Below are 27,455 nucleotides of genomic sequence, written 5' to 3'. Positions count from 1 at the left end.
TTAGGGGAGTTGCAACATCCTTGTGGAGATGGAGGGGGTATCTGTGGATGTGGAACAGCATGGACTTGGAGGATGATAAAAATCTGGAATGTAAAAAATGGTTAAATAAAATTAAAAAATAAATACATAAAAATAAAGTATATTATGGTTTTCAAAAATTAAAAAATATAATAACTGGTGCCAATTCTATTCCGTAATTGGAAAATTGCAATACAGTTGAATAAACACACAATCTGTGATAGAATCAATCTTAAATTATAAATGTATCATACATGTTTAGAATTATTTAGGGCATAAATTCAGACCTTCTACAAAGTTATTATAGAAGCTGAAATTATTGTTGAACTGTTTTGTGAAGTTTAGTGGCAAGAATTGCCACTTTCCTTCTACAGACAAATTACTGTCCAGAAAAGGACACACCTGCAGAATAGTCGACTGATTATATCTGCCAAGACAGAGTAATCAGCCCTTAATACTTCTGCATCACTAAGGTCTGTCAGATGATCCTGGGCCAGAAGGCAGAAGAACAGATGCTCCAATGTTTTGAAGTAGAGCGAGTGTCCAGGTGTTCAGAGGTCTCTATAAATTGGCTAAGTTTTAGAAACTATGATTTGTGCTTCCCACAATTATAGTTAACTCAGTCATTCTGGATTTCTGATGGGGTTGAAAACATATAGCTATTGACCTTAAGAGAAAAGACTTGAGTGGATGGTCGTCAGCTGACATTCATCCTAAAGCCAGGTTCAGAACTACATGTTTTAGTTAGAATAGATGACAGAGGAGCTGGCTAGTCAACAAAAGGATGGACTGGGTATTAGGACTATCCTGTACCTCACTGGTACAAATTGGCTTAATTATGTTCTAATTGTATTTTGAGAGAAAAGTTTCATTTTAACAGGAAAGGTGATGTGTAGGAGGAGCTAAGGTAGGAGGAGTACTGAGAGGAAGAAAAGGAGTAAGAAGAGGAGAAGAAGAAAGAGAGGAGAAGCTAGGTGAAGAAAGAGAGAAAGAGGGGGGAGACAGGGAGGCAGAGGTTCAAGTATCTCCACCAGTAAAAGATAGTTGTTATATCTAGGTTGGTCAGTGGGTTACACCTCTGATTGAACAATTCCAAACTTATAAAGCCTATGATTAACATTATTTTTTAAAAATGTATAAATGCAAAAAGGAAAAGGGGGCTTGGAATAGGGGTTTCCTAAGGGGGGGTTGGGGAGAATGGGGAAAGGGGATGCCATCTGAAGTGTAAATAAAATATCTAATAAAAAAATTTAAAAAAAAAACAAATTCTTTAGGGCATAAATCCAGACCTTCTACAAAGTTATTATAGAAGCTAAAATTATTGTTGAACTGTTTTGTGAAGTTTAATTCTTTTAGAATGTGTTTTTTTCCTAATATGATGAAATGAGTTTTTGTCTGGTCTCATCAAGATAATGTAACACTTGGGGGAAAATATAAGGCCAAGGAGTGCTGCACTGGAAGCCAAAATAGAGAAGACTTCCGTAGCCACCATGAGTTTTCCCTTAGTGCTGTGGTAGACAGGAAGGAAGGTGATCCAGACACAGAAGAACACAAGCATGCTGAATGACAGAAATTTTGATTCATTGAATGTATCAGGGAGATTTCTAGACAAGAAGGCCATGGTGTAACTTCCAAGTGCCAAGAAGCAGAGGTATCCCAGGAGTGAGTGGAAAGCAACAGCTGAGCCCTTGTTGCACAAAAGGATGATATGCTCATGTTCTGTATGAACATCTTGGTCCAAGAATGGAGGAGATGTTGCCATCCAGATTCCACAAAGAACAAGTTGTATCAGGGTACAGATAGGAATGATGTAATTTGGAGCCCTTGATACCATTAGCCACCTTACCATTCTCCCTGGAAAGGTGGCCTTGAAGGCAATGACCACAGTAATAGCTTTGGCCAACACAGTGGCTAGAGCCACAGTGAATGCTACTCCAAACGTGATCTGCTGCAAAATGCAGGTGGCTGTGTTGGGCTGGCCAATGAAGTTCAAAGAGCAGAGGAAACAGAAGATGAGTGTGATTAGCAGAGTGTAACTGAGAGCTCGATTATTGGCCTTGACAATGGGAGTGTGTCTGTGTTTTACAAAGACTCCAATAACAATGCATGTAAGTGCAGAGAAGCACAGGGCTACACTGGTGAGAGCAATTCCCAAGGGGTCTTCATAGGCCAGAAAGCTGTGATCTTTCTGAAGGCAGTGATTCTTCTTTAGATTTGCATAATAGCTTTCTGGACACTTCATACACTTATCTGCATCTGGTCAGAGAGGATGGCGATAATGAGTTCATGCTGAGACATTACTTTCTACATGCTAACTGGACTTATACAGAAGTCACCTGCCCTTCTTCTCTCAGAAATGATGTATTATGTCCACTGTTGTGAACGATTTTAGAAATACATACAGACCATGTTTTTCCTTATATATGTCTTTTAGTTTTTGTGTTTATATATAACAGGTTTTTATCCATTCTATCTGTTTTTTCTACTATTGTACTCCTTCTCATCCCTCAGTTTTCACTGCAAACTTTATGTACTGTATAATACTAGTTTTTATATTTTATACTTTATTCAGTGCTGCCAGTATAGATATGGTTGGGATAGCTTGTGTTGGAATATAGGTAGACTTTCAGGGTCTACACTCCTAACCAAAAAGTAATGTCTCTCTTCAGATAACCATGAAATACCAGGAGTTTATCCCACAATTTATCTTCTTTATATTGTTTTAAATTGAACTAACCTTTTACCTTTACTTTCTTTAGTTACACATTTTCTTTACCATTTATGAAACTAGTGCATCTTGTCAGAAGTTAGTAGAATATTAAGATTCACTGCACAAATCTACCTTGGCCCAGAAATCTTCATATATACTACCATTATAAACTGTGAATTTGACCTGTGAAATCTATAAAGGAGGTAGAATGTTTTTTGCAATAATTTTCAGATACTGCTGTTTTCATATTGAAATCCTAAATTTACTTATCTCTTTAAAATTCTTTGTATTTTGTTAATTCTCTGCTAGAGTTATTGAATAAACCCAATTATATTACTAAAGGCTCAAAAAATTTCCCAGTGAAATTTTTGCATGAGTAACAAATGGTGGCAATTTTCAGTTTTCACATAGCAAATTAGAAGTTTTAAAACATTTTGCAAAACATCTTTATGACACTCTATTCTTAAAATCTTGTAAATACTATGTTTAACACAACATATGCACACCCTTAGTTATGTTTCTCATTATCAACACATCCAGATATTTCTTAAAATTATAAGTAATCATCATATTTTTAATTTTATATCATTAATAATATTGAACTTGTAGCCCTCTAATTTGAAAATAATACCTTATTTTCCAACTTTTAATCAGGAATATTTTCAAATTTGAAGTTATTAGCAATATATTGAGCAGCAGTCGTTAGTAAATTGTGCTTATTACATAGAAATACAGTTGGATTTTGTCTTGGCAAGTAAATGACAATTATGTGTCAAAGGGTACACTACCAAACATACTTTGTGACAAAGGGGAATGACTATATACATGTATCCATTCATCAACCCACATACCCATCCACCCATATGTACATACAAATATGGAGAGATTTCATTTGGCAGATAACTTAAGAATATGATTCATAATAATAAAAGATAAATTTTATAGCGGAGAATGTAGAAACTTTATACAATTCAGAGGCCTCAGATTATTTTAAAGAAACAGAGATATAAAGTGCATCATTATAGCTGTATATATGAAGTCATTATTTTAACAGGAAGTTCACACTTTGTGAAAAATTGGATCTGACTGATGATCATCACAGAGAGATTAACATGAACTCACATCATTATCAGAGTAGATATTTTAATTCCTTTTCTGATATGAGAGTAGAAATTACTGATTTTTAAGACTGTCACCACTAGAATGTAGAACAAGCTATAGTGCAGGTCTCATATTCAAGAGTATTTGGGTAGAACAAATTAGAGTAAAGTAAATTTTAAGGACACAAAGAAGTTAGGTAAATATTGAGAAAATTGTGGTTCTGATAAGGTTGTGGGACATGAATATGTTTAACATATATTATAAATTATTTAGAAAAAAGTATTAATACAAATATAGATTCAACTTAACCAGGTACAGAAAAATTGAAAATAATTCTTTTTTGCTTTTATGGACGATGCCATCAATGTGAACATTAAATATTCTTCTATGTTGAGATATTATTCATTTGAGCTCTATAACTCTACATTACAGACATTACAGGTGACATTGCAGACATTACATTACAGGTGAAATACACCTAATTGAAATTATAATTGCAAATATTGTTTCTCTTACATGGAGGTGGTCAATATAAAAGTAAATCTACAATTTAAGGAAATATAATGTTTTAATTATAGTGGACAGCAAAAGTACATGAAATAAAAATACAAACTTCCAGTCTCCTGTCCAGTATAAAAATAAGATAGAATTTGATGTAAGTAAGCCACAACCTCTAGGGTATTCATTTATTAGATATTTTATCCAAAGTGATTTAATACTAGGAATGATGGAGTAGATAAGTGCTTTGTGTTTAAATTTAAGATATCTACCTTCAGGCAAGTTAGATGATGTGTTTGGAATTTAACAACCTAATATTTTTAGTATAAAAAACAAACTATAGAAATAATGAAGATATTCAATATAAACATGTGATTTACCTTTCATAATGTCTTGGATATTGTTTGACCCTTAAACTTTTCACAATGTTCATAATGGGATAAAGACTTGATTATCAGCCATGTAATATTAAGAAATACTGAAGGGTTCTAAACTGAATTCCTGTAGTAGGTCATGATGATATAGAAAACAGAAGATATGGCCTTTAAAAGGGATCATGAAACAACATACATTTCCCCTGGCTTATTATAACTGCTGTTTTTTTTTTTAAAAAAAGACAAAATTTAAGAGAAAATGTCCATGAATAACAGCAATGGATATTAAAACTACTAGAGTTGAATAACAATATCTTTAAAGCAGAAAATGACATCCAAATTCATGCCCTGCAGCTCCAAAGAATTTTATATATGTGAAATAAATTCTGCCTATAGAATATAAATAAATAAATATCCTTATAAAAGTCTCATAGTCTTTGTTTTAAATAAAGAAACAATCTATTTATTGGCTTTTGAATGCATTCGTGGACCTAAGTTTGTCTCATGCCCCTGCCTTTTATATGGCTATATTTATGTATTTTGACATCTTAATTCTAGTATATTCTCATGCCAGTATTGCCATAAAAAGACCACTAAATTTCAGAAATCTGAAAATGATTGAGAAAGGGAAATGTGTATATAGTTAATGTTTACAGTTACTTGTCTAAAATCATCATTAATAATTTTCCCACCTATAAAATAGCCAACATTAAATTAATAACAGACATTCATTTAAAAAATAAAGTAATGCAACAACAATCACAACAGTGAATCATTCAAAAATAAGAAAAATCTCTTTGATGTGACCAATTTTTACTTAGTTGAATCAAGCTATTAAAAGATTCAGAATGGTAACATAAGAAAGTTTTACAAAGTAGGATTAGAAGAGAATATGGCTGATAGAAGTCATTCTAATCATCCAAATATTTTTTTACAGTTCATGAATTCAGATTTCTATGTACTCCTATGATACATTACTCTTTACCACATTGAAAGTTCCTGATAAACTTCATTAATTCACATTTATTTAAATTTATCTGATAATAAAAATATATTTCTACTTCCTTTTATTATATATTTATAGTACAATATTATAAAGTTCACTCTGAGATTCATGATTCCATTTCAATCCAGTTAAGCTTCTTTAAAGTAGTGATTAATTGAAAATCTACCCTGTTTTGAATAACAGATAAAATATTTGTTTTCTTATTTGATGAATGTGAAATTATTCTGTCTCTCATATATGTGTATCATGTGTGTATGTACTTCACATCTATGACTCTAATTTATATGACAGAAGCTCATTTCTAAAAGCAACAATAGTTGTTGTCCCATTGCTGTAAACACTCATAATGAAGTCTACCTTTTAAAAAGTATTTAATTCGGGTGTTCATTTATAATTATAGTGGCTTAGAAAATTTCCATCATAATAAGAATCATGGAAGCAACCAATCAGCAATTACATTGGATCTGATATAATACTGGCTTTCTTAATTTATGTCCATAATAGTATTATGCTCTCTACTTCTCTCTTTCATTCATATACATGTTATATATATATAATATTATATATTATATATTATATGATATATTATATGTATTATATTATATATAATATATCTATAATATATAATATATTTATATATGACATATATATAAATATATATACTTCTACCATACAGTGTGTTGGTTGGATTGAAGATACGCACAAAGGAAAAAGAACTTAGAAGGTGATAGCTGTTGGAGTGGAGGCAATTTTATTTTCCAGAGTGTTGCTCCTGGTTGATTGACAAACATCAAGTAATATGCATACACCCAAGAATAGATAACCATCATACACTGTATTAGATATGTTAATTACACAGATGTGGGTGGTTAGAGAATAGGAAAATAGACACACCCAGAAGGGTCTGCCCCCTTGGGGAGATTGTATCCTGAGCCATCCCTGGAAGCCCAGTGCCCTCAGGGAGACAGTGGCAGGAGCGGGCACCCAGCAGGTCTGTACCCTTGTGGAAACTGCATCCTGAGTCAGCCCAGAGCAGTCAGTGTCCTCAGAGAGGCAGACACCCAGTGGGTCTGCACCCTGGTAAAAACCATATCCTGAGAAATCCTAGAGAGGCCACCAACCTCAGAGCAGGGGACACCGTACCCAGAGTCATCCTAGAGGAGCCACAGAACCCAGAGCAGCAGTCACCTTACCCTGAGACATCCTAGAGGACACTGCACTCAGAGCAGCTGGAGCTCAGGATCACAGGATCACAGAGACATCTGGACCCTGAGGAGTTCTAACATAAGCAAGATAACTGGAAAGACAGTCCCCAGTCAGAACCAGTGAGAGAAGGTAGAACTAAAGCTAATCAAATGGTGAAAGGCAAACATAAGACTGTAAAAAACAGAAACCAAAGTTACTTGGCATCACCAGAATCCAGTTCTCCCACCATAGCAAGTCCTGACACCACATGACACCAATAAAGCAGGACTCAGAATTAAAATCACTTCTCATGATGATGATGAAGGGCTTTAAAAAGGACATAAACAACACTCTCAAAGAATTTGAGGAGAATACAGGTAAACAGGTAGAAGTCCTTAAAGAAATGCAAGAAAACACAACCAAACAGGTGAAGGAATTATACAAAACCTCCCAGAATCTAAAAATAGAAGTAGAAATAAGAAAGAAATCTCAAAGGGAGACTACCCTAGAGATAGAAAACCTAGGAAAAAGAGCAGGAGTCATAGATGCAAGCATCACCAACAGAATACAGAGATAGAAGAGAGAATTTCATGGGCAGAAGATACCATGGAAAACATAGACATAATGGTCAAAGAAAATGTAAAATGTATAAAGCTCCTAACACAAAACATCCAGGAAATCCAGGACACAATGAGAAGATCAAACCTAAGGTTAATAGGTATAGATGAAGGTGAAGATTCCAAACTTAAAGGGCCAGTAAATATCTTCAAAATTATAGAGGAAAACTTCCCTAACCTAAAGAAAGAGATGTCCTTAAATATACAAGAAGCCTACAGAACCCCAAATAGACTAGACCAAAAAAGAAATGCCTCCCATAACTTAATAATCAAAACATCAAATATACAAAACAAAGAGAAGATACTAAAAGCAGTAAGGGAAAAAGGCAAAGTAACATATAAAGGCAGACCTATAAGAATTACACCAGATTTCTCACCAGAGACTATAAAAGCCAGAAGATCCTGGACCGATATCATACAGGCCCTAAGAGAACACAAATGCCAGCCCAGACTACTATACCCAGCAAAACTCTCAATCAACATTGATGGAGAAAACAAAATATTCCATGACAAATCCAAATTTACACAATATCTTGCCACAAATCCAGCACTTCAAAGGATAATTGGTGGAAAACTCCAACATAAGGAAGGAAACTACAACCTAGAAAAAGCAAGAAAGTAATTTTCCAACAACCCTAAAAGAAGATAGCTATACAAACAACTCCACTGCCAATAACAAAAATAACAGGAAACAACGTTCCTTTTTCCTTAATATCTCTTAATATCAATGGACTCAATTCTCCAATAAAAAGACATAGATTATCAGATTGGATACATAAACAGGATCCAACATATTGTTGCATACAGGAAACCCACCTTTGTAAAAAAGAAAGACACCACCTCAGAGTAAAAGGTTGGAAAACAATCTTCCAAGCAAATGGCCCCAGGGAACAAGCTGGAGTAGAGATTCTGATATCAAATAAAGTCATTTTTCAACCAAAAGTAATCAAAAAAGATAAAGAAGGACATTGCATATTCATCAAAGGAAAAATGTACCAAGAGGAACTTGCAATTCTGAACATTTATGCTCCAAATGCAAGGGCACCCACATACATAAAAACAATGTTCTACTCAATGATAACTTGGTCAAGGAAGAAATAAAGAAAGAAATTAAAGACTTTTTTAGATTTAAATGAAAATGAGGACACATCATATCAAAATTTGTGGGACTCCATGAAAGCGGTACTAAGAGGAAAAATCATACCTCTAAGTGTCCACAAAAAGAAAATGGAAAGAGCATACATTAATAACCTGACAGCACACCTGAAAGCATTAGAACAAAAAGAAGCTAATATACCCAAGAGGAGTAAACGGCAGGAAATAATCAAACTCAGGGCTGAAATCAACCAGGTTGAAACAAAAAGAACTATACAAAATATCAACAAAACCAGGAGCTGGTTCTTTGAGAAAATCAACAAGATAGACAAACCCTTAGCCAGACTAACCAAAGGGCGCAGAGATAGTACTCAAATTAATAAAATCAGAACTGAAAAGGGAGACATAACAACAGAAACAGAAGAAATTTAAAAAATCATCAGATCCTACTACAAAGGCCTATACTCAACAAAATTGGAAAATGTGGATGAAATGGACAATTTTCTACCTAGATACCAGGTACCAAAGTTAAATGAGAAGCAGATAAACCATCTAAACAGTCCCATAACTCCTAAAGAAATAGAAGCAGTCATTAAAAATCTCCCCACCAAAAAAAGTCTGGGGCCAGATGGTTTTAGTGCAGAATTCTATCAGACCTTCCAGGAAGACCTAATACCAATTTTCTTCAAACTATTCACAGAATAGAAACAGAAGGAACAATACCCAATTCATTCTATGAAGCTACAATTACGCTCATACCTAAGCCTCACAAAGTCCCAACAAAGAAAGAGAACTACAGACCAATCTCTCTTATGAATATGGATGCAGAAATACTCAATAAAATTCTCGCAAACTGAATCCAACAACACATCAAAGCAATCATTCATCATGATCAAGTAAGCTTTATCCCAGGAATGCAGGGATGGTTCAATATTCAGAAATCTATCAATGTAATGCACTACATAAATAAACTCAAAGAAAAAACCACATGATCATCTCACTAGATGCTGAGAAATCATTTGACAAAATTCAACATCCCTTCATGTTAAAAGTCTTGGAAAGATTAGGAATTCAAGGTCCATACCTAAACATAGTAAAAGCAATATACAGCAAGCCAGTAGCCAACATCAAACTAAATGGAGAGAAACTTGAAGCAATCCCACTAAGATCAGGGACTAGACAAGGCTGCCCACTCTCACCTTTCTTATTTAATATAATACTGGAAGTCCTAGCTAGAGCAATTAGACAACAAAAGGAAGTCAAAGGGATATAAATAGGAAAGAAAGAAGTCAAAATTTCACTATTTGCAGATGATATGATAGTATACTTAAGTGACCCTAAAACTTCCACCAGAGAAATCCTAAACCTGATAAACAACTTCAGAAAAGTGGCTGGATATAAAATCAACTCAAACAAATCAGTAACCTTCCTATACTCAAAAGATAAACATGCTGAGAAAGAAATTAGGGAAATGCCACCCTTCACAATAGTTAAAAATAATATAAAATATCATGTAGTGAATCTAACCAAGCAAGTGAAAGATCTATATGACAAGAACTTCAAGTCTCTGAAGAAAGAAATAGAAGAAGATCTCAGAAGATGGAAAGATCTCCCATGCTCCTGGATTGGCAGGGTTAATTTAGTAAAAATGCCCATCTTGCCAAAAGCAATCTATAGATTCAATGCAATCCCCATCAAAATTCCAAATCAATTCTTCATAGAGATAGAAAGAGCAATTTGCAAATTTATTTGGAACAACCAAAAACCCAGGATAGGGAGAAGTATTCTCAACAACAAAAGAACTTCTGGGGGCATTACCATCCCTGACCTCAAACTATACTACAGGGCAATAGTAATAAAAACTGCATGGTATTGGTACAAAGACAGGCAGGAAGATCAATCCAATAGAATTGAAGATCCAGAATGAACCCACAAACCTATGGTCACTTGATCTTTGACAAAGGAGCTAAAATCATCCAGTGAAAAAGGACAGCATTTTCAGCAAATGGTGCTGGTTCAACTGGAGGTCAACTGTAGAAGGATGCAAATCAATCCATTCATATTTCCTTGTACAAAGCTCAAATCCAAGTGGATAAAAGTCCTTCACTTAAAACCAGATACACTGAAACTAAGAGAAGAGAACATGGGAAAGACCCTTGAATACCTATGCACGAGGGAAAAGGTCCTTAACAGAACACCAATGGCTTATGCTCGAAGATCAAGAATTGACAAATGGGACCTCATAAAATTGCAAAGCTTCTGTAAGGCAAAGAACATTGTCAATAAGACAAAACAGCAACCAACAAATTGGGAAAAGATCTTAACCAATCCTACATCCGATAGAGGGCTAATATCCAAGATATGCAGAGAACTCAAGAAACTATACTCCAGACAATCATATAACCCTATTAAAAATGGGGTACAGAGGTAAACAAAGAATTGTTAACAGAGGAAACTTGAATGGCTGAGAAGCACCTTAAGAAATGCTCAACATCCTTAGTCATCAGTGAAATGCAAATCAAAACAAAGCTGAGATACACCTCACACCAGTCAGAATGGCTAAAATAAAAAAAAAAAAAACTCAGGTAATAATAGATATTGGTGAGGATGTCGAGAAAGAAGAACACTCCTCCATTGTTGGTGGGATTGCAAGCTCGTACAACGACTCTGGAAATCAGTCTGGTGGTTCTCAGAAAACTGGACATAGCATTACCTGAGGATCTAGCTATAGCACTCCTGGGCATATACCTAGAAGATGCTCCAACATATAATAAGGACATATGCTCCACTATGTTCATAGCAGCCTTATTTATAATAGCCAGTAGCTGGAAAGAACCAAGATGTCCCTCAACAGAGGAATGGATACAAAAATGTGGTACATCTACACAATGGAGTATTACTCAGCTATTAAAAATAATGAATTCGAGAAATTTTTAGGTAAATGGATGGATCTAGAAATTATCATCCTGAGCGAGTTAACCCAATCACAAAAGAACACACATGGTATTTATTCACTGTTAAGTGGATGTTAGCCCAAAAGCTTGGAATAGCGAAAACTCAACCCACAGACCACATGAAGCTCATGAAGAATAAGGAAGAACAAGAGGGAATGCCTCAGTTCTACTTAGAAAGAGTAACAAAAATACTCAAGGGAGCAAATATAGAAACAAAACATGGGACAGAAACTGAAGGAGGGGCCATCAGGAGACCATTCTACCTGGGTATTCATCCCATGTACAGTCACCTAAGGTAGACAGAGATGTGGAATCCTGGAAGTGCATGCTGTCAAGAATATGATATAGTTGTCTACTTAGAAGTCTGCCAAGGACTAACACATTCAGAGGACAATGCTCACAGCTAACCACTGATATGATCAAGGGTTTCCAAATGGAGAAGTTAGAGAGAAGACTGAAAGAGCAGAAAGGGTTTGTGACCCCAGGAGGAAAGCAACAATACCAACCAACCAGAGCCCCCCCAGGGTCTAAACCACCAGTCGAAGAGCACATAGGGAGGGACCCATGACTCCAGCAGTATATGCAGGGTAGGACGGCCTTGTTGGGCAAAGGGGGGAGAGGAGTTTCTTGGTCCCATAACAAATGAACACAGAGTGGGTGGGGGGGATGTGAAGATAGGAAGGGGGTAGTGAGGGGGTAGGTGCAGGCACTGCCTCATGGAAGCATGAGGAGGGAGGATGGGATAGGAGGTTTCTGGGTGGTGGGAGGAAGTGTGGTAAGGGGATAAAATCTGAAAGGTAAATATAATACCCAATTTAAAAAGGAGAGATGAAAAAAAGGGGGAAAAGGGGAGAAAAAAGAAAGAAAAATAGGAGATTTAATAACACAAAGGGGAGGATTTAGAAATTTAGGAGGCAGTTTATGTTAATGAAACAGTATCATAGAAACTGGAAAATCACACCCTCATAGAAGCACAAGGGGGGGATGGGATAAGGGGTTCCTGGGTGGTGGGGGGAATGGGATAAGGGGATAAAATTTGAAATGTAAATATTAAAACCAATTTTAAAAAGGAAAAAAAAAGAAAAGTTGTTAGAACCAACTTCTTTAAAAAAATGTCAACCCTCTAGGAAAATTTTTTTTTCTTCATAATAAAACTTGTTCTGAGAATTGTATATTGCAGAATACACAGCCTTGGTGTATCTATTCATCAAGTATACTGAGAAGACCTGCCCAAACCTCTGATGTCCTGGAATTCAATCTGGATGCAGTGAAGACACAGTGTCAGAAGCTTATCAATTTACTCTTCCCTCCCACCCCTCTTCTAATATCTCAATGCCTTTAATCAGCTTGAAGAAGTTAAAGAAGAGTCAGCGCCCCTATTCCTGGGCTTGGCGACTAAGGTGGTTAATATTAGTCTGTCTTTCTAGGGAAAAGTACTGGTTTTGTTGGAACAGGGAGGACTAGCTAGGATTTACTGCATAGCCATAACCTATTGGTAGAAATCTGTATAATTAATATCAAGATGAAGCTATAATTTCTTAAATGGTACAAAATTTACTTTTATTTCAAAGTTATGGTTTTCATTGGTATGAGCTTCTTATTGATATAAAAGTGAGATGAATATTGATACTTGCATGTGCATTGTGCCTGTATAACACATTTAAAAATACAAGGCTTAGACCCAGTTCTTGTTTAACTTTTTTAACTGATTTGGGACGGTTAGCCTATGAGGTATGGGACTAGAGCATATTTATTGCTTTGAGTTTAATGTTAGGCTGTTTTCCGAATTTTATTTAGAAATAGCTGAGAGGAGTTAACAGACAACAGTCCAGGTTACCTTACATGGATAGTTGGTTTTTAAAATGTCAGAAATCCACAGAATTGATGTTACAAATATTTATATATTAATATTCATTTTGATTAGAGACCTGTCTGCTCCTGACAGCTTCCTGTCGTGGATTCTAAGAAGAAACTGAGCATCCTTGGAGATACTCCAGTTGTGCGGTGACAGCCACTAGGCAAGAATTGCCTCTTTCCATCTACAGACAAATTACTGTCCAGAAAAGGACACACTTGTAGAATAGTCGACTGATTGTATCTGCCTAGACAGAATAATCAGCTCTTAATAATTCTGCATCACTAAGGTCTGTCAGATGATTCTGGGCCAGAAGGCTGAAGATTTGATGCTCCAACATTTGGTAGTATAGGGGCTTTCCAGGTGTTCAGCAGTCTCTATAATTTGGCTAAGTTTTAGAAGCTATGTTTAGTGCTTCCCATAATTTAAGTTAACTCAGTCATTCTGGATTTCTGATGGGGTTGAAGACCTATAGTCTCATAGCCAATCCTGGCTATTTACTTTGAGAGAAAAGATCTGAGTGGATGGTTTTCAGCTGCCAGTGATTCTAAAGCCAAGAAAAAAGCCAGGTTCAAAACTAAGTGTTTTAGTTAGGAGAGATAACAGAGGTTCTGGTTAGTCAACAAAATGATGGACTGGGAATTAGGACTATCTTGTACCTCACTGGTACAATTAGGAATAAGTATGCTCTAATTGTATTTTGAGAAAAAAGTTTTATTTTAACAGGAAGGGTAATAGGTAGGAGGAGCTAAGGGGGAAGGAGTACCGAGAGGAAGAGATGGAGTAAGGAGAGGAGAAGATGAAGGAGAGAAGAAGCTAGGTGATGAGAGAGAAAAAGAGGGGGGGCATGGAGGCAGATGTTCACAGGTCTCCACCAGTCAAAGATAGTTTATATATCTAGGTTGGGTATTGGGTTACACTTCTGATCGAGCATTACCAAATGTATAAAGCCTTTGATTAACATTTTTAAAAAAATGTATAAAAGCAAAAAAGGAAAAGGAGGCATGGGATAGGGGTTTTCTAGAGAAGGGAAATGGGGAAAGGGGATGGCATCTGAAATGTAAATAAAATGTAAATAAAAAATAAAAATGAAAAATAAAAATGCAAAACTATGGGAAAAAAAGAGAATAGGAAAATAAATATGTGAAGAATGGTATGTGTGAATACCATCAAAATACTTTGTACTTATATATTTCTTTTTTTGTGTTTTTTTGAGACAGGGTTTCTCTTTATAGCCCTGGCTGTCCTGAAACTCACTCTGTAGACCAGGTTGGCCTTGAACTCAGAAATTCACCTGCTTCTGCCTCCCAAGTGCTGGGATTAAAGGCGTGCGCCACCACTGCCCGGCTTGTACCAATTTATTAAAAAACTAACTAAGAAAAAAAATTCCCTTCAAAAATCCCATAAATGGTTACCAAATCCAGACACTGTTGTGGATTCCAGGAAGTGCGTGTCAGAGGAACCTGATATAGCTATCTCCTGGGAGGCTCTGCCAGAACCTGACAAATACAGGGGTAAATGCCCGCAGCATACTATTGGACTAAGCACAGGGTCCCCAATGGAACAGTTAGAGAAAGGACTGGAGGAACTAATGAGGTTCCCAACTCCATAAGAAGAACAACAATATAAACCAGCCTGACCACCACTCAGAGCTCCCAGGGACTGAACCATCAACCAAAGAGTACACATGGAGGAACCCATGGCACAAGTTGCCTGTGCAGTGGAGGATGGACTTGTCTGGCATCAATGGGAGGAGAGGCCCTTGGTCCTGTGATGGCTCTATGCCCCAAAGTAGAGGAACTCAAGGGGGGTGAGATAGGAGTGGGTGGGTGGGGGAACATTCTCATAAAAGCAAAGATAGAGGGATGGGATAGGGTGTTTCTGGATGTGGGGAGCCAGGAAAGGGGATAACATTTGAAATGTAAATAAAGAAAATACCAATAAAAAACCAAAAAATTTGTACTATACCATGTTAAGAAGACTATGAATTCTCAATATTGGTAGCCTTGCATCCATTATTTTATAAAGCTATATATATTCCTTTTTATTTTTATTAAAATTTACCCTTGGATAATTTTTTTAAAAATTAGCTCTGAATAATCCCAATTAAGGTAAAAACAGGTCTGAACATTACATGAAGCTTAAAAACAATTGAAGTACAGTGTAAAATATATAAATGTTTGATAGTTCACTCATATTTGCTAAATAGTACAGTAAAATAAAACACTGTTGAGTGCAAGAGAAAATATTTCTGCCAATATCAGTATTGGCAGTGAGTAACAGATTTATATCAAGGATGGTGAAGAATTATTGCATTTAAGTTCCTGCACAAAGGGAGGAAATTTATTTATCTCTGAATTCTATTAAGACCATTTTTTATTGTGAAATTATGTGGAGAAATGGGGAAGGTTTCTGTTAAATCTTCATTTACCTGTCTCATTGGAAATCTCATTTTCTGCACAAGGTGTGCAATTGTAACAGCAGACAGCCTGACCCTCCAAGGTGACCTTCCTGTATCCTGGCCCACAACTCTCACTGCACACAGACTTTGGGATCTGAGTAGAATAAAAAGATTATCTGCTATGACACCAATTTTCAAGAATTCTTGAAAACACAGAAAGTATTTGTCATGGTTATACCCTTCAAAAGGTAAACATATTTAATTATTTCTCAGAGGATTTTAGCAGTATTGAGAAATGAGAATCTTAATAAGTCAGAAACATTTTTGAGAAAAGTGGGTCACCTAGAACATGAAGGACACGGGGTCTCTCTAGACTGATAATGACTTAGTAATTACTAACTCCTGGGTTTTGTAGGTTTACTTCCACCATGATTGTGAATCTGAACTGTCACCTTGACAGACTTTAGAATGATCATGGAAGCATATATGTATCAATTTCTTTGAAGGAATTTAGATAAATTTAGCTAAGGTGAAAAGGGCCACTTACATTAAAATTTGTTACTATTTATAGGTTGCTGTCTCTGAACAATGTAAAGGAGATAGAATAGAGCTTCAGCATTCATTGATTTTTCCTGGCAAAGGATAAAATGCCGTACAAAACCTCATACATGTCAAAATAATGCATTTGCAAAGATATTTTACTGCCTTCTCAAAATTTTCTTAAGTTATTTCATTTATGTGTTTATTTACAGCAGCCAGACAAGTAGCTTAAACTTGTTCACACATTACAATTCTCCTTTTCCAGTGAACTAAAAAATCAATGAATAACAGATCATGGATCAAAACTTCAGTAACAATGAACCTGTTGAATACAGACTAACAGTTAATATGTGGTGACAGAATTACTTAGCATTTTGAATGGAAAGTATTGAACGCTCAAGAACTGACTGTCTCTCTGTTGATTATAGTATTTGTGGAGTTATTAAACTTTAAAAGATGCTCAACATGATAAATCAATAACTACTGACTTGTTCAAATATATGACATGTTCAACTAAGACCTATTTTCTTACAGAATATCTTCAGAAACCTAGTGTCTAAATGAGGGTACTGAAGGGGAAAGAAATGTCTGAGTGGTAAAGAAATGTCTAAAGGGTAATAAAAATGTATCATTTCAGTTAAAAAACACTATCATTGTTTCCCTTAAATATGCACTTTTTAAAATTTCAGCTATAAAATATATAGGAAAAACATTGATATTTCTTGTTGAAAGTATTACATGGGGTCGGGATTGAAACACTATAATCCTTGCCTCAGGTCCAGTTTTCTCATGTTACTTACTAAAAATATCTGTTGGAAAAAATGTTTTTCTGGTCTTTGTCTTGTATCTAGGACTACCTCTTTCTCTATTCTTGCCAACCATGGTAGACTCTCATACCTCCAGGGTCATAATGTATATAAGTCACTTTTAGTCATTCTATTTGATGACAGCCACAAAAGAAAGATTTTAGATTGCTTCATGTGTTAAACACAAATGACAGATTTTCAGAAACTACCCATGAGAAATTTTGCACAGGGCAATTTTTTCTTATGTGTCCTAAATTTGTTCCATCTTGAGAAAAACTAACCCTTATATGAGTTAATTCTGGGTGACATATATACATTAAATATTGCTATTGTTCTGAATCAAGGAAGAGGAAAACACACTATATGAGTAATATTTCTGTGGTATTTTATACTGGTATTAAGATATTGATGATCTATGCATTAGGCAACAAGCTTCATTATATCAGAAAATGTACCCCACCTCTGAAAATGTTTCTGGCCATTGTATCATCTGCTCAGATAAAGTCAACTCTTGATCATTGTGAGCATTTGCAGAATAGGTTCCTATTTTTATCTTTAGTCCAAGACCCTTCGGGAAATTCCAAAGGTTCAGAATGTCATATTCTTCATTTATTTTCAGTCTCCAATCTAAACCCATGTTGTCCCTCACATGAAATTTTCTCAGGAAAGAGTTAAGCTGAAACAGATTCATGACTTTATATTACACTGTGTCTAAGACATAGAAGAGAATCTATGCTACGTGAACTCTCTAATTGTTTTTAATCACTGATATAAAACTCAACATTAATTAAGCTTCCAGTAATGTTGAGTATATAAATTCCTGGGTAAATGAGATACGATTCTTCTGAAAGATCATTGAGCTTCAAGAGAAAACTTTGAACAGGCCTTAGGTAACAAATACATGACTGCTTACTCATTCAAATCTTTAATTTTTTAAGGCAAACCAGACCTATTTGCTTTCAGAAGGTCTTCAGAGATATTCCAGTATCTAAAATGAGGGTACTGGTATCTAAATGGTAATTAAAAGGGATCACTTAAGTAAAACAAAAACAACAACAACAACAACAAAACACTAGTTTTCTTTCCCTTAAATATGCACTTTTTTTATTTCTGTTGTAAGAAATACATTGGGAAAGTATTGATTTCTTTATTATTTGTTGTTGTTTTGTTTGTTTTAATTTTTAATCTTTATTGAGTATTTTATTTATTTACAATGCAGATGTCATCCTCTTTCCCCATTTCCCCTCCCTAGAGTCCCCCTATACATCCTCCTCCTTTTTTGCTTTTAAACTATTTTAATTACATGCATGTATTAAGGTCAGTTCTAGGTTGACGGTCTAGCAATACAATAGATACAAACTGTCAAAGAACAAGCAAAGCAATAAACACAAATAGTCGAAGAACAAGCAAGGCATTAAACCCAATTACGTGAACACTCTCGTGATCACTGTTTCTAAGAGCTTATCAGAATGACCAACCTAGTTTAATGGGAAATATCTCTACAGGGAGCTATTGGTCACATGATCTTGATGTTGACTAAACACATTTCCTTCTGGTATCATACATTTCTCTGCATCATAAAATTGAGACTGCCTTGACTTTCATGAAAGTTTAGAAACACAAATACTACTGTGGTTTTGAATATTATATACTGAATTTTACAATACCTATGTTAGTGTCTTTGCAAATTCTTATATGTCACAGTGCTGATATTATAATACAATGGAAAGCTTATTACCTGCCAGGGAAAGAACACCATCCCTTCTCCATTTTCATATGGTTGCATTTGTATTTTCTTAAGAGTAATCTCATGGAGACTGTGAGCTACAGCATAAACAGCATTGTATATATTATAGCTCTCTATACTCATGGAAACATCAAATATGTGCCTCGGTAATATATTCAAAGAAGCATTGGGTTGACAGTTGTCCAAAAGCTTACAATCAATTTCAGAAAATGAACAATTAAAGAACAAATGCCACAATTTAGGAAGATAAATATCTTCTGGGTATTTGTAGGGATTAACTGTTTGAATAAACTTGGTAAACTCAAAACTTTCTCCATAATGTTGTGTAAAAATGAGACTCCCATGGAATAAGTCTAACATGAAATAATCAGCATGATCAGTAACATCCTGTTCAAAATTCATGATCCAGACTTTCCATGTCAGTAAACTTTGCCCAATATTTCGCATTAGTCCTTGTAAAGAATCAATGTCACCATAAATAATTATCACATTTGTTGATGATTCCTGAATCTCATCCATATTTTCCCATTGTTTGTTAAAATATGAAGTCCTAGTGGCTGGGATCATTTTCACAAATGCTATACAGATTCTTTCTTTCTCCATCTCATCTCTGAAATCTGATAAAAGTTTATTCCCTTTGTGATCATCTGGGAGGAGAAGACCAACCCAGGACCACCTAAAATGAAGCATCAAAGATACAATGCCATGTGAAAGAGATGTGTCCTTGGTGCCCATCTGGTAGAGAGAAGAATACTGACTTCGGTCACTCAAGACAGGATCATAAGGTCCAATAGAAAGCTAAACCAAATTTGAAAGAAATGGAAGAATATTAACATCAAACACAATTTTAGTGCTGAAACATACAATGACAATAGGGGAACAGGTAGGTTTATTCCAGTTTTAAAGGTAAATTCCAATTATATAAATGTACAGAAAATCATACTATGCCAGATATTTTCAAGAACCTACATAGTTTCATTCACTTCATCTTTCTTTTACCAGCAAGCAGGAAAAGTATGGATTGATCACTAAGAATCTGGGTGTTGGATTTGATGATTGCATAATTCAATCATTCTTGTTTCAGTTTTGAGACACCTATAATATCAACAAAGGAGACCCAATTTCTTTTTTGGGAGGTTATTTTTTTTTATTGGATATTTTATTTACATTTCAGATGCCATCCCCTTTCCCCATTTCCCCTCACTAGAAAACCCCTATCCCATAACCCCTTCTCCTTTTTGCTTTTATATAATTTTTTAATGTTAACCAATGGCTTTATAAATTTGGTAATGCTCAATATCAATCAGAAGTATAACCTAATTCCCAACCAAGTATATCAACTAACTTTGACTGGCGGAGACATGTGAACATCTGCCTCCGTGTCTGGCCCCCCTCTCTCTTTCTCTCTCATCATCTAGCTCCTGCTAGGAGACACAATTTCAAGTCCCTGTATGCACATTTTCTCACCTGTGGGAACTTAAAGAGTTGCAGCAGTGTACCAATGTAAGCAGATGTTGTCCAGGATGTTCCTGTAAGGGCAGCAGAAAATTTTTTCTCTTCACAGTTGTAATTAGGTAAAACCTTTCCCCGCTTGTGAGCTGTGAGCCAACTACATGCAATCATAAGAGTATCTTTCTCTGTGAATCGGACATTGTAGAAATCAAATCCAAGAGTTATGTTTGGCAAAATATTGGGGTTAGCATTAATCTCTTCAATGGCAAATAACAGAGCCAGAACAAACTGGTAGTTCTTAAAATTATATCTGTGTAAATGACATAAAAATAAACAAGAGGAATATTACATAGACCATATATGTCTTCATATTTAGTGAAGTAATGTTTTATACTTTATTTTGTTCCTATAAGACATATTTTCTAATTTCTGTACCTTGAATGTATAGAACTATATTGGGTACATGTATTAGGATTCAACAAGTTAGTTTAGTTTACCCCCAAACACGTGTTATTTATCTTTTATATATCAGTGCAGTAAAAATTCTGTCTACAAATCAGGCATCAGTTTCTTCTAATACCAGATCTGCTGATATCTGGATCTTGGACTTACATGTTCTTCTATTATGAAAGGCTACTCTTCTTATCAAACGTATAAGTTTTTAGAAACAACATCATAATTAAATAATATTCCAAGGTTAATTCATTCTATATGTGGGTCCTGTTATTTCTCTGATATTATTATTTTTTTAGTGTGGCAGCATGAAATTGCCAGTGTATAACATACTGGCATTCAACTTGTTCAATTTGTTCAAGAACAAATCCTGCATCTGCCTCTGAATTGATATGATCAAAAATAATGTATAAGCAAGCCTGTTGCATTTGTATCTTTCTGTGTGCTTCTGAAGTTTGTATATATTACTTTTGTTCATATGTGTTCTCTGTGTTCAGGTATAAGGAGGTAAATAAGTATAAATGTAAAAGACAATAAATTTCAAACTTAGTTCTCGTTTATCAAACTCTTTACTGATTGCTTCCCATTTTTATTTATTTTGTGTATTTAATTGACTTAGTGAGTGCACAACTGCATGGTTCAATTAGAAGAAGATTGAATATTTGACTATGGCTTCCCATGGACATGCCCTTTATACCAAGCAAGTCTTGAACTCTATGCATCTGATTGTGTCTGGTGAATAAATGGAATAAAGACTTCCCCACCATCAAGCACACTTGGTCAAAACAAAGTGGAAAGAGCACTTAATTTACAGGAGGTCAGCTACATAGATCAGGACAGGGAGGGTGTATATAGGAGTACACGGAAGATTTCACAAATAATCAATATCCCAAATTGCTTCTAAATATAAACATATTACAGTTCAAATTTGCATGAAAACATGAGAAAAGGGAGGAGTACTAGGTCAGCAACTAAAGATTTTTTTCCAAAGAACCCAAGTTTGTTTCCCAGAAATCATATTAGACAGCTATTCAAAAATTACAGCTCCAGAGAATTCAATACCTCTTCTTCTCTCTTTGTGTACCAGTGCAAAACTATCACATATTCACAATAATTCATGCACAAAAAAGAAAAATAACTCTTAATGGTAACAGTAATATGAGTTGAAGGAAAAGAGATATTAATATATAAAAAGGAAGGTAATATAAAATGCAGTTGTCATATAGGTTCATTGCTTATGCTACCTATTTGTAAATGTTTGAGATTACTTGTAATTATGTTTGAATGTGTGTATGTGTTTTGAAAATAATTTCATTTTGTATTTGATAGTTATTATTAGTTAATAAATAGTGTTATTTGATACCAAAAGAGAAATTATCAAAAAAATTAGTGAACATACTAAAAAATAGACAGATAAAAATCAAATAAAGTTTTTTCCACTGAAAAATAATTAATAAAGCAAATGTTAAATTGAGAATACTATAAAAATATGACATTTCCTCAAATATTAATACTATATATTAAAATGTATGCAGATGTAATTGTAAAGCTATATATAGATATATAGGTATATAGATATATGGATATGTGGATACATAGACATATGGATATATAGATATATAAATATATAAATTTGACAAATGCATACATGTAATTACTTGTGATTACATGACAGATAACAATTAGCATTATGTATTTCATACCAAGAAAATTTGGAGAATTCAAAAATCACCTATCACAAGGCAATGACATGGGGAAATTTTAATCACAAAATATGATCACTCTCTTTTGAATACCTGATTTTGAAAACACATTGTTACAGAAAATATATTTTAAAAGTAAAAAGAGTTTTATAATTTATTTTGTTGAGATTATAACATTGCTTCATTATAATATATAATTGCTTCATTTCTCCTTCCCTTTATTGTATGCAAAATATTACTCATGTCCTTCCTCTTTCTTAAGTCTATGGAATAATTTTTTATTAATTGCCCAGTTGGACTCAAAATTAAACACATACACACAAACAGAAATGACAAACACTAGGTAACTAATGACTGCTGTGAAATCACCTGTGCAAGGTGTAAAATTCTTCTACAGGAAAGAGCAAACCAGTTGGTTATCCTCTATGAAATTGTCAGTGCTGAAGATATATACACAAGTAAAATCATACAGACTGTAAAGATTTTTTTAAACTGAACAAAATTTCAGTAGAATTTATTAATAAAATACAAAGTGAAAGTTGATTATCAACTTGAGGAACTGCTTACAGCAAATGGAGTTGACAATGATAAAAGCCATGGTGCTTGGGTAAGCAAGATCAGAGTTCAGACACATGATTTCACATGGTGAGGAGTTTAGATTGAAATAAATTAGAACAACTCACAGCATCACAGAAAGAGTCTTAGGTCCTAGAGAGCATTCAAAGATAGACTCAAAGAAAAAGGAAATTATTATCAATACTGTTTGTCACATCCAATAAAACACACAGCAGTATTTTGAACAAAAATACCCCATACTGTTTATGTGTCATTCCTTACTCCAGACAATTTAGATCTGGAATCGCGTAGATTAGATCAAAATTCATTTTGACTAATTTATATGAAGTACTTACATGATTTTGAATGGATATAATTATTGTGGTTTTCGGCCAAGTGAACCTGTTAGGTAATTGGTAAATTTAGTTCAGAATTTAAAAAAAATATCTTGAATGCTCAGAAAATGGACATTTTAATGGATAAGAATTCATAATATTGTAAAAAATAATATTGCAGAAATGCAGACAAATCCCTGTCAACTGTCATCAATCTGAGAAATGAGTTGCATATGTTTTCTACACCTATAAATTTCACAAAATTCAGAGAAAATATCACTATTTACTTGATTTAAATAAAAATAAATTATTACTTAGCTTTGTATAGATTCAGAGATCAGAAAGGTTTTTGAAGTGACCCAATCTAAAAAGGTTTGAATCATTACTAAATGTAAATGTTGTAGTTGGGTGCACATATTTATCTTTATAAGTGACAATTTGAGATGAATGATAATGTTCTGCTGTTCTGACAAATAACAACCATCAACTTACTTCACTGAGACTTTATCAAAAACTATTCTACCAGAAACATTGGTTCATATCTAATAAGAACCTTGTGTTTTTATTTATGTCTTTCCTAGAATATTCCTCTGCAGATAATATATTTTCTTATAACATACACTGAGCTCAACAAAACCTAAGTGCCAAAGAAAAGCACAAACTGGAAATGTATGAAGGCCAATGGTGCCTAAAACAAGTGAGACAGACACAAAAGGAGGACTTCTCAAATTAAATGAAAAAAGGGTAAAAAAAGTTGGAGAACAATCAAGATCCAGTCTACCTTTGTGTACTACAAAGCACATATTTGAAATTCAAGGAAAGAAAAATATCAAATATAAGGAAATTTCAGAATCTAAATATAGTTAGGAGTAGAGCCGTATTCACTACTAATATACTTAATGGAAGACATGATGAAAAGAACCAAGAATGGAATTATCTAAGTGAAAAATATTCCAGAAAATGGGCAATGGAATTTTTTTAGTTTTTCCATTCCTGAAACTAGTGTAGCTACTGCTATTTAATGTATATGTTTATACTTAAACAATTCTGCTTATCCAAATTACAATAAAAATTTTATAATTACTATTGAAATAATATTGATAAACCTTAATCAAATAGAAAATATATGTACTCTAAAAATGAATATAAAATATCAAATATGTTTAAAATACATAACAATGTAAAATATTTCAGAATAATGTTCCAGGCACCATTTTTGTCCTTTAATATGAAAAACTGCTCATAGGGTTTTATAATTATTGCAAAATAAATATCTATTAAATACAAACTGTTAAGAAGTTTATAATTTATTCTTCTGATACATCAATGTTATCAAGCTATGAAAAAACAACATATATATACATATATTCTACTTTTAATATTATTTCAAACACATATTTTGATTGATGCAAAGAAAAATAATTCACCTGCATACCTAGAGAAAATTTAAGGTTAGGTTCTAAAAGATTTAACATACTGGCCACTAAAATGGCTTAGCCATTGCACATGCCTGCTGCTTGTTTTGAGAGATATAATGTGCTCAGAATTTAATTTCAGCATTCTCATTATGGAATGTCAAAATTATTCCTATAGTTTTCCTTTCTCCAGCTAGTGTGAGATGCTTCAAAACATGTGCAGACATGCAAATAATGTGTGTGATGACAAATTTGAAAAGATTTTTACCATGAAGATGACAATGGAACACACTACTTTTCTTTTAGAGTTATTACATAAAGATCAGGAACTATACATGCTTTTCTTCAACACTCTGTGAAATAAGAACACACTTGGCTCCTATCTGTTGTGATAGACTAAAAGAAAGATCCATCTAGAAAAGAACACCATATAAGTGCTAATATAGGAGACTATGAGGGCCCAGTAATTTTTTATAAACTTGATAATTACAAGAAATATATTTAAGCACACAAAACACATAACGAATAAAAATGAAGACATAAAAATACCATCTCTTTAAAATGTATACAAATTTACAAATAGGTAAATAAAAGATTACGTGAGAATAATAAAAATAGTTTCTCAGCTTTTTGGTGTATATGCTTCCCTGTGGTCTATACTATATGGAAAATATATGCTTAATGCATATTATAACATCTTACATGTAAATCTTAATAATGCATCATTGTATTTCTATCATGAACTTCATTTGTTTTCCTTTCTGACTTTATAATAACTTTAACTTTTTTGGGCCAGGACACAATTATCTTGTCTATAATAAAGAAGCTAGGCACTAAATGCTCATGTAACTGAAAGAATAGATTTTAGTAGTAATGATCTTAATCCTGAAATATATAAAGAGAAGCACCTACTAATGCATAATGTAGCCTGAATTGCTGAGAGTAAAGGCCAGAGGCAAAGTGGCATTATATGGAGTGTCAATGACAAAGTAGAAGAGGTCACACCCAACATGAAAAGTTATCCTGTTTGCTAGGCATATGAGAGAATTTTGTGATTTTTATTTGAGATAACCTAAGATCCACTGAGAACTTAAATCTACCATGAAATATTTTATGTAAATTACAAAATTTGATAGCAACCTTTGCTATGTTTCAAATTTCAATAAAATCTGTTCTAGAAACAATATGTCTAATGACATTTGAGAAGTCAACATTTTTCCTCCTCAACAGTCTTTCTACCAAGATCTTTACAAACACATAATATTGTCACACTAAGCATAATTCCCTTCATTCTTCTTTTGTCATTTCCATTTTTTGAGTCTCAAAATATTTTCTCACGTGCTCACAGGGATTTACATGTATTACCACTCTACATCAGAGTCTTACTTATTGGAGCCATACAAATACAAGAAGGTGCGCATAAGATATGGAGATCTGATTGGGTTAAATATCATATTACCTTTATTTAGAAACATACATGAATATTTCTCTTGAATTTAGAAAGAACTATCTGACACTATTAATCATGTATATTGGACTCAAGCTATGAAAGTCAAAATTGACACTCTTACAGTCACTGTGTCATTGTGAACATAACCATAAAAAATTGAACAAATTCTGTAAACATATGGAGAAAACAGGTAAACATGGGGAAGCTATACAAGAATAAAGAAAATAAATAACCCAACAAGTATGTATATAAAAACATGAGATAGCTGGCACACCTATAGAGCACGTAAGTACTCACAGCTTCTAATAGTGAAACTCTAAGTCTGAAACCAGTGTCATGCAACAGATAGTTTCTTCACTCAAGTATCACAATGAACATTCAAGATTTCTTGCATTCAGTGACAACACCTAATATCAAACAAGTATAGGAGGACTTCAAAAATGCCCTGAATACCAAAATCATGCTGAAATTAAAACATGGTTCCTCTGAAATTATTACATTAAAATAGTCAGACCTGGTGGCATTACATGTTTGGTAGAAGGATAACTTAGCAATCAAATGAGGTGACTAAAATAGAAAAAAAGACAAATATTATTTGTTATTTCCCACCTTAGACAAGAAAAGAATACAAAATACAAATAGTAAAGAGATTTTAGAATCTCTAACAAAGAAATTGTCACAGCCAATAACTCAAGTAGCATATAAATTTTAGTGTTTACACCTCATAAGCCATAATAATTCAGAACTTTAAAAATTAATAGTCGTACTTACTGTAGGTAGTAATCCTCATAATAGTATAGTAGATAGGAATTTTTAATTTTATTGGCGGTGTAGTATGTATGAATGGGGAAAAATGCACCAATCCTCACATCTCCTTCATGGTGAAAATCTTCGGTAATTATGTAATAGCACATATTCAAGTTAAAGGTGAAGACAATGTTGGGAAACTGCAGAAGCAAGGGGATGAAGATCCAAGAGAACATCCTATTAATACATGTGTCTGCTTGATTCAGATCACACAGTATCCAGTATATATAGTTTATGTTTTTTGTCAAAATGTATATTTGAAAAATTGTTGAGTAAGGTAGTCAAAATAATGATTCTAAGTTTATTTTCTATCGCCTCTCCCTTGCCATTGGGAATTTTGAAACTATTTGTTCCCTTGTGCTGCTCTGCACTTGCACC

The 27,455-nt window shown here is 34.0% G+C and overlaps 1 protein-coding gene across 1 annotated transcript; it reads right to left on the bottom strand.

The window, feature by feature from the left end:
- Positions 1-1,336: 1,336 nt before the first annotated feature.
- LOC143440612 (vomeronasal type-2 receptor 116-like) lies at positions 1,337-27,253 on the bottom strand. The gene is made up of 6 exons (XM_076927412.1): positions 27,042-27,253; positions 20,375-20,669; positions 18,899-19,705; positions 17,621-17,836; positions 15,845-15,968; positions 1,337-2,274 (listed from the first exon to the last, which is right to left on the bottom strand). The coding sequence occupies exons 1-6, from the start codon at positions 27,251-27,253 to the stop codon at positions 1,337-1,339; spliced, it is 2,592 nt and encodes an 863-aa protein (XP_076783527.1).
- Between the last annotated feature and the right edge of the window lie 202 nt (positions 27,254-27,455).

This window comes from Arvicanthis niloticus, chromosome 30 (assembly GCF_011762505.2).
Source record: "Arvicanthis niloticus isolate mArvNil1 chromosome 30, mArvNil1.pat.X, whole genome shotgun sequence".
Classification (NCBI taxonomy): Eukaryota; Metazoa; Chordata; class Mammalia; order Rodentia; family Muridae; genus Arvicanthis; species Arvicanthis niloticus.
Note: the sequence above shows the minus strand (reverse complement) of the source record. Positions and strands in the feature narration are given on the sequence as shown.